Source organism: Humulus lupulus, chromosome 1 (genome assembly GCF_963169125.1).
Source record: "Humulus lupulus chromosome 1, drHumLupu1.1, whole genome shotgun sequence".
NCBI classification, from domain to species: Eukaryota; Viridiplantae; Streptophyta; class Magnoliopsida; order Rosales; family Cannabaceae; genus Humulus; species Humulus lupulus.
Window position 1 is genome coordinate 47,694,040 of NC_084793.1, and position 8,990 is coordinate 47,703,029.

At 43.4% G+C, this 8,990-nt stretch overlaps 1 protein-coding gene across 1 annotated transcript; it reads right to left on the bottom strand.

Annotated features, from left to right (window-relative positions):
• Positions 1 to 305: 305 nt before the first annotated feature.
• Positions 306 to 8,055, bottom strand: LOC133814455 (uncharacterized). The gene is made up of 4 exons (XM_062247413.1): positions 7,837 to 8,055; positions 6,599 to 7,078; positions 6,332 to 6,529; positions 306 to 479 (listed from the first exon to the last, which is right to left on the bottom strand). Exons 1-4 carry the CDS (start codon positions 8,053 to 8,055, stop codon positions 306 to 308), a joined length of 1,071 nt encoding a protein of 356 aa, XP_062103397.1.
• Positions 8,056 to 8,990: the final 935 nt, after the last annotated feature.

Genomic DNA, 8,990 nt, shown 5'->3' on the forward strand with positions numbered 1-8,990 from the left:
TCTAGAAACTCACAGACTAATCCAATCTGTCTTGATCCCACTGGTACAACCTAAGTAGTGTCCATCACACTAGCTAAGCGTTCTAAGCATCCCCCTGCAGCATCCCCCTGCAGTAGATCTCCAGCTCTAAATACAAATATCATAAACACAGTGCCAACTACTTCAAGGGTTTCTCCCTTTTAACTCAAGAGTTACTATCCTTTCCATGCAACCCATCACTGCCCCATACTTGGCTAACCATTCCATATCCAAAATCCTTACGTTACAGCTGTCTTAAAAGATGCTTTGGATAGTAGATGACATGTTCACCGGTCTCTATGTGCCTCTGATTGAATCCCTTCATTCCCGATCCCATCTCTTCCTGTAGCATGACCTTGAATACCCTTGAAAATCAAAGTTGATACCTTCTGGAGCCTTACCCATGACCCTGTTGCTTCAGTCGTAGTATCATTAGTGTAGTAGTCATTCACATTCTGCTTCTAATTGGGGAGTAGTTCAACACATCGTTAATGAATCTGAATGTATCCCATTCATGTTGTTCCTGTATTCTCTGCCTGTCGGACTTACCTATGTTGTTGAAGTATAAATTGGTTAGGAACTTTTACTATTAATCCATCACACCCCACTTGGTACAAGTAATAATTCCTAAAAGGTCTTTTTCCTTGATCCTCAGCTGGTAATAACCAGATCAGGGATCAATTCCTGAAGACATTGTCCTGTCTTGTAACCGGGCATTTAAACTCTTCATCCCTAATAGGCGATATTAACGAGTCCCATGCTACAACGCTCTGTCCAATCCATCCTTAAGTCAAATAATTCTTCAGGTGAACCAGTAATTTCTTCCACCAAACTAATACCATTCTTTATAATGTCCTTGATACCAAATCCGCCCATACCCAACAACTCCTTGCATACTCTGCTGCATCCTTACTGACCAATTTAGTTTCCATTCAGTCTAATCAATATACTTCAGGAGAAGTTCTCGACAGTCCAGGGTTGTTCCTTGTGTAACACATTAGATTTCCCTCAGGCCCATATCAAAGCACTCATATGACAAGCTCAACCACTTCCCCTATGAACCCCTTTACCACTCATATTCTAATTCTTCCATCTAGAGTTGCTAACCCTTCCTCAACAAGTACTCATATCTCAAGCCCCTCGTATAACAATCTTGCGGTATGTACTTCATATCTGAATATTTCCTAGTGACACGCAACACTGAACTCTACCAGCTCATCATCTAACCAAAAATGAAGACTATCAAACCCACTGGTCACTTCCGAGTAACTAGCCTCGGGCTCTGAATGTACAAGGCATCCCAGTCTTCCCTTCTCTACTCCTGGGAAATCTGCCCTAGCGTACAAAATCATCCCATATAGAAAACGTGCCCTTACTTGGCATATTTCCAGATAGCGTCTTCCGCTTCTGGTGCATACTAAATAACATCACTAGGCCTCATCCCTGCCTTGATGGCCAACTTGTGAACTAAACCCCCTTCCTGTCAAAACCAGGAGCCATAGAACCATCAAAGGTTCTTCTTTTCCGATAACTGAGTATCCACCCTTACTAAATCCCATGAATACGAATATCATCACCTTATATGTTAAATAACATGGCCGTCCCTGCTACCAAAGCACAGATAAAAATCTCACGCACTAGAGCGGCCTTGACTCTCCGACTCATTCCAGAGTTTAATCCATAGATGAATCATCATCTCCGGGCTACATCCATTTGTATCATAATCCAAAGTTGATTGATCAACCCACCAAACTCATTGACATACACTGTCGCTATCTTACCGCTTTCGACATCCTTCTACCACAAATACTTAGTGCAACTACTATGTCTCGATCTGTTATCCTCCTATTATCAAGAATGGGATTAGCCATACCCATTCACTAACCGATTCCTGAACAAACCCAAACCTTCCTCAAAACTAGAGGATAATGCTTCCAAAGCCTTCCATGCAATAATTCTTATCTGTTTCCCCCTCGAGTCAAACCAACACTAGTGCCCCGCACGGTCATGGTATACAAAGCAGTTTATTTCCCCTGGTAAACCTGCTGTTTCGCCCATCTATTCTCCTCTATCAGACCTCACAGCCTGACTCACATACCAGTAAACGTCTGGTACAAATCTCAGGGGAATGTGGAGGATTCCAACCCTAACTATCATCTGCAACCCTCACTAAAACAAAACCAGGTCCAACTAACCATCCTGAGCACATACAATCTGAATTAATCCATCTTCACCGACTAAACCCCTCAGCCCTGATGTTCATACCCAGAACCATCCCAATGGCAGATCCAAATAACCATAATAATCAAGCACACATAAAACATACGAAACACCAATATACAATATTATGCATAAATTATTAAATTTAATTACCACCAGGTACATACATACTTACTATGCTTTCCATATACCGATAAATAGGTATAGTATATAAGTTCAATCTAAACATATAATCACCCGCAATCCATATACCAATCATTATCCAAGTATTTATCCACATGAAATAGCAATTCTAATCAGCATGCCTCAATATCATCACACAACAATCAAGGGCCAGGCCCTATCAGTATCTCATGCTCCATATTGATCATATCAATTAATACATTCATATTTCATTCAAGCACTTAAGCATATAATTTCATGTATTCAATTACAAAACCTTGAGTCGAGCTTGTCTTTAGCGGCGAGTGTACATGTCCAGCCAGTCCTTAGGAACCCTTAAACCTAGATCGCTCTGATACCAAGTTGTAACGTCCTAGGTATCCAAGACTGTTACACTGTGTGTTTAAAATAGTGTAAGACTTGCTAATCAAGTCATTAAAATAAAAATATGAATCTAACATCATCAATGGATTAGGAATAAAAGATTTTAGTCTTAAACAGGTTATTTTCGTTAAAATTAAAATTTAGTACACGGGATCCCAAAACAGAGTTTAGAGAACATATTTACAAAATTTCCAGAAGTAATAAATAACCAAGGCCACTATAATGGAAAAATACACAATTTAGGTTTCCGTCCCTGACAATCCCTCGACCGTGGCAGCCGAGCAGCTGAACATGTACACCTCGCCCCCAGAGCTCTCCAACTCATGGTTGATCCAACATACCCTTGCCTTTACCTACACCACGTAGCACCCGTGAGCCGAGGCCTAGCAAGAAAAATGTAATATCATAGCATGTTAATTATCAATAACCAAATATTCCACAAAACATAATCAAGCAATCCACAATTCATAAAATTTTCCTATTCAGTGATAACAATCAACAAATCAACAATTTATCATCCAGATAATCAACATATCACATTCATCAGATTAACAACAATAATCACGTTCATAATCAACGATTTATCACAACCATTACACAATATTCAGGGTCGGCGCCCTTAGGCCGCACCCTTTATTTAACCCACTGTCTTCGGCTCACTTAGGCCGCCCCCAGTGTTATACCCACTAACTCCGGCCAGCTTAACCGAGCTCAGTGATTATTAAGTTGTCCTCAACTACAAGTGGTTGAGCCGCTCCCTGTGCGCAAATATTAGTTTCGACACTCTTAGGCCGTTCATCCCATACTCAAATATCGATTCCGGCACTCTTAGGCCATTTATTTTATATTCACATTGTTATCACAATCATATAACAATGCATACAAATATAGGGAACACTTAGTCCAAACTTATCCACCTAATCGGGTGCAGTTTTCTTACCTCTGGTTCGAGCGAGTAATAGTAGATAACCGACCCCTAAGAATGATCAATCCTTTGATCACTTAGTGGTCACCTAGTCATAACAAAATATGGAATCCAATTAATGAAAACAACAATAAAAGGGTCTTAACCTAAACCTCACTCCCGAGACCCCAAAATGTACCCAAACGGTGAGTAGATTTGATCCCGACCCTTAGGAATTGAAACACCGAGCCAAAAACCCCTAAAAATGCGGAAAACCAAAATCTGAAGGAGCAAGGTAGCGTTGTAATGCAACCCCCCTAACGCCACAGCACTGAAGTCAGCAAAATTCCATCCCTGAGTACCGCTGTAGCGCCTACTTGTGGACACTATAGCACTACACACAGCCAGCTTTGCCCAGAACTGTTCCCCCTTCAACTCCACCATTCCCAACCTGAACCAAAAGCTTCCAAACCTCTTTTTAAGTACCAATTGAACCCAAATACCATATACACAAGTCCTAGACATCATAACCCAACCAAGCTTTGCCAAAAACCCCATTGAATTCTCAACTTTCAAACTCAAAATCTCAACTGAACTCAATAAGAAAAACAGAGCAGAAAACTAGAGTTCTAATGGTTAGAATTTTACCTCAAGCTCAGTATGAACTCCTCTTCAATGGTGGAACACAATCCTAAGCCCTCAAGATCCACTTCCCTAGCTTGAATCTTCAAGAAAAGCTCCAAATATCCAAAAGAAAAGAGAAGAGAATGATGAGTAGTAGCAGAAGCAATAGCAGCAGTTGCAGTAGTAGCAGCAACATCAGTAGTAGTAGTAGTAGTCGTACTAGAAGTAGGAGTAGCAACAGCAGTTGTAGTAGTGGTAGGAGTAGCATCATTAGTTGCAGTAGCAGTAGTAGTAGTAGCAGTATTAGCAGCATCAGTACGAGTAGTAGTAGCAGCAGTAAAAGTAGCAGTAGCACCAACATCATTAGTAATAGTAATAGTAGTAGTAGTCGTGGTAGTAGTAGTAGTAGTAGTAGCAGTAGTAGTAGTAGCAGTAGCAGCATCAGCATCAGCGGGAGTAGTAGTAGCAGTCACAGTAGTAGCAGGAGGAGCAACAGTAGAAGAAGAAGAAGAAGTAGTAGTAGTAGTAGTAGTAGTAGTAGTCGTGGAAGTAGTAGTAGGAGTAGCAGTAGCAGAAGCAGCATCAGTAGTAGCAGTAGCAGCAGTAGGAGCAACAGTAGAAGTAGCAGTAGCAATCACAATTAGTAGTAGTAGTACTACTAACAACAATAGTAGTAGTGGTTGCAACATCAGAACTAGCAGTCGCAAGTAGTAGTAGTAGCAATAGAAACAGCAATAGTAGCAGCAGCAGTAGTAAAAGAAGGAGCAGCAACAGTAGTAACAATAGCAGCAGTAGCAGTATTAGTTGCATCAACAGGAGTCGCAGCAACAGCAGTCACAGCAGTAGTAGCTGCACCAGCAGTAGTGGCAGTAGCAGTATTAGCAATAGTAGTAGTAGTAGTATCTGCAGCAGCAACAGTAGTAGCAATAGCAGCAACAGTAGCAGTCACAAGTAGTAGTAGTAGTAGTACTACTACTAGCAGCAGCAGTAGTAGCAGCAGCAGCAGCAATAGCAGCCGCAGTAGTAGCAGCAGTAATAAAAGTGGTAGCTGTAGCATCAGCAGCAGTTGCAGCAGCAGCAGTTGCAGCAGCAGCAGTTGCAGTTGCAACAACATTAGTCGCATTAGTAGCAGCATTAGCTGCAATAGGAGACGCAACAATAGGAGTCGCAGCAGTACTAGTAGCACCAGCCGTAGTAGCAGCAGCATCAGCAGCAGTAGTAGCAGCAGCAGTAGCAGTAGTAGTATCATTAGCAGCAACAGCAGTAGCAGTATCAAGTAGTAGTAGTGGTATTAGCAGCAATAGCAGTAGTAGCAGCAGCAGCAGTAGCAGTCGCAAGTAGTAGGAGCAGTAGCAACAACAGTAGAAGTAGGAGCAGCAGCAGTATTAGCAGTAGCAGCGGTTGTAGTAGAAGTATTAGTAGTAGTAGTAGCAGCATTCACAAGTAGTAACTGTAGTAGCAGTAGTCACAAGTAGTAGCTATAGTAGCTGCAGCTGCAGCAGCAGTAGTGGCAGTAGTAGTAGTAGCAGCAACAGTCGCAAGTCGTAGTAATAGTAGTACAGCAGCATCAGGAGGAGTAGTAGCAATAGTAGTAGTAGCAGCATCAACAACAACATTAGTAGCAGTTGCACCAGCAGTAGTAGTAGCAGTAGCAGGAGCAGTCGCAAGTAGTAGTAGTAGTAGTAGCAGCAGCTGCAGCTGCAAGAAGTAGTAGTTGCAGAAGCAATAGCAGCAGCAGTTGCAGTCGCAATAGCAGTTGCAGTTGCAATAGCAGCAACAATACTCACAGTAGTAGCCGTAACATTAGCAGTAGAAGCAGTCGCAGCAACAGGAGTCATAGCAAGAGCAGTCATAGAAACATCAGTCACAGATAGTAGTAGCAGCAGCAGCAGCAGCAGTAGTAGCAGTTGTAGCACCAGTAGTAGTAGTAGTTGGAGTAGCAGCAGCAGCAATAGTAGTTGTAGCAGTAGTAGCAGCAGTAGCAGTAGTAGCAGTAGCAGCAGTAGCGGTAGCAGTTACAGTAGTAGCAGTCTTAGCAACAACAGTCGTAGCAGCAATAGCAGAAGTTGCAGCTGTAGTAGCCCTAGCAGTCGCAGTAGTAGCAGCAGTAGTAGCAGTCACAATAACATCAATCGCAGTAGTAGTAGCAGCAGCAGTAGCAGTCGCAGCAACAACTTTCGCAGCAATTGTTGCATTAGCTAAAGCAGCAGTAGCTGTCTTAGCAACAGCAATCGCAGCAGTAGTAGCAGTAGCAGTTGCTGCAGTAGTAGCAGCAGTAGCAGTCACAGTAACATTAGTCGCAGTAGTAGTAGTAACTGCAGTAGCAGCAATAGAAGCAGTAGCACCAGCAACAGTAGCAGTCGCATCAGCAGTAGTAGTCGTAGCAGTAGTAGTTGACGTTGCAGTCTCAGCAACAACTGTTGCAGCAGTAGTTACATTAGCTGCAGCAGCAATAGCAGTCACAGCAGTAGTGGTCGCAGCAATAGCAGTCGAAGTAGTTGTAGGAGTAGTAGTAGAACCAGTAGTAGTCACAGTTGTAGTAGAAGCAACAACAGTAGTAATAGCAGCAGCAACAGAAGTAGTAGCAGTAGCAGTAGCAATAGCGGCAGTAGTAGTAGCATTTGCAGAAGCAGCACTTGTAGCAGTAGTAGATGCAGCAGTAGTAGTCAAAAGTAGTTGTAGTTGTATTAGCATCAGCAGTAGAAGTAATAGTCGTAGGAGAAGCATTTGCAGAAATATCAGTCGCAGTATTAGCAACAGAAGCAACTGTAGTAGCACCAATAGTAGCAGCTCAACAATAGTAGCACCACCAGCAGTAGTAGCAGTAGAAGGAGCAACAGTAGCAATCGCAGTGGTGGCAGCAGCAGTAGCAGTAGTAGCAGTACAAGCAGCAGCATTAGAAGTCGCAGCACCAGCAGTCGCAGCAGTAGTAGCAACACAAGTAGTAGTAGCAGTAGCAGCAGTAGTAGTCGCAGTAGTAGTAGTAGTAGTAGCAGCAGCAGTAGCAGTCGCATGAAGTAGTAGTAGTAATAGTACAGCAGCAGCAGTAGTAGTAGTATCAGCGGCTGCAGCACCAGTAGTAGAAGCAGTAGTAGTAGTAGTAATAGCAGCAGCACAAGTAGCAGTCGCAAGTAGTAGTAGTTGTACAACTAGAAGCAGTAGCAGTAGTAGCAGCAGCAGCAGCAGCAGCAACAGTAGCAGTCGCAGTAGTTGTAGCAGCAATAGTTGTAGTGGCAGTAGAAGTCGCAGCATCAGCAGTAGCAGTTGCAGCAACATCTGTCGTACTAGTAGCAGCATTAGCAGCAACAGGAGTCGCAGTAACAGCAGCCGCAGCAGTAGTAGTTGCAGCAGCAGTAGTAGCAGAAGCAGTAGTAGTAGTAGCAGTGGCAGTAGTAGTAGTTGCAGCAGCAGTAGTAGTAGAAGCAGCAGCAACAGCAGTCCCATTAGGAGCAGTAGCAATAGCAGTAGAAAGTAGTAGTAGTAGTACTAGCAGCAATAGTAGTAGTAGTAGTAGCAATAGCAACAGCAACAGTAGAAGTAGGAGCAGCCGTAGTAGTAGCAATACAAGCAGCATCATTAGAAGTCGCAGCAGGAGTAGTCGCAGCAGTAGTAGCTACATAGGCAGTAGTAGCAGTAGCAATAGTTGCAGTCACAGTAGTAATAGTAGTAGCAGCTGCAGTAGTAGTAGTAGCAATAGTTGCAGCAGCAGTACCAGTCACAAATAGCAGTAGAAGTAGTAGCATCCGCAGTAGTAGCAGTAACAGCAGCAGCAGTAGCAGTAGCAGCAGTAGCATTCGCAACTAGTAGTAGTAGCAGCAGGAGTCGCAATTAGTAGCTGTAGTAGCAGCAGTAGTAGTAGTAGCAGCAGCAGTAGTACTCGCAAGTAGTAAAAATAGTAGTATAGCACTAGCACTAGCAGCGGCAGCAGTTGCAAGTAGTAGTAGCAGCAGAAACAGTAGAAGTTGGAGCAGCTACAGTAGTAGCAGTACAAGCAGCAGCATTAGAAGTCGCAGCACCCGTAGTCGCAACAGTATTAGCAACACAAGCAGTAGTAGCAGTAGCAGCAGTAGCAGTAGCAGCAGTAGTAGTCGCAATAGTAGTAGTAGCTGCAGCAGTAGTAGTAGTAGCAATTGCTGCAGTAGCAGTACCAGTCACAAGTAGTAGTAGTAGTAGCAGCAGTAGCAGTAGCAGTAGCAGTCGCAAGTAGTAGTAGTAGTAGTAGTAGCAGCAGCGATCACAATAGTGGTAGTGGTAGCAGCAGTAGTAGTAGTAGCAGTAGCAGCAACAACAGCAATAACAGTAGTAGGAGAAGCAGTAGGAGCAGCTGCAGCAGCAATAGGAGCAAAAGCAGCAGCGTAGTAGCAGTAGCAGCAGCAGTAGTTGCAGTAGCAGCACCAGCAGCTGTAGTCGCAGGAACAGTAGCAGTAGGAGCAGCAGTAGTAGTCGCGGCAGTCGCATCAACGACAGTCATACAAGTGGCAGAAGCAATAATCGCAATAGCCGCAGCAGTAGTAGTAGCAGTCGTAGCAACAGCAATAGCATTCACATTAACAACAATCGCAGTAGTAGTAGTAGTAGTACTTGTAGAAGCAGCAGCAGCAGTAGAAGCTGCAGCAACAACAACCGTAGTAGTAGTAGCAGCAGCAATAACAATTGTAGCAGTAGCATCAGCAGTAGT

Coding starts and splice junctions, on each gene's coding strand:
- LOC133814455 (XM_062247413.1), bottom strand. CDS start 8,055: ATGCTACTACTTCTACTGCTATTTGTGACTGGTACTGCTGCTGCAACT. Junction 7,079..7,836: donor CTCCTACTTCTACTGTTGCT/GTTGCTATTGCT, acceptor GTGCTACTACAG/TTGCTTCTGTTGCTAATACT. Junction 480..6,331: donor TTGCTAAGACTGCTACTACT/GTAACTGCTACC, acceptor CTCCCCAATTAG/AAGCAGAATGTGAATGACTA.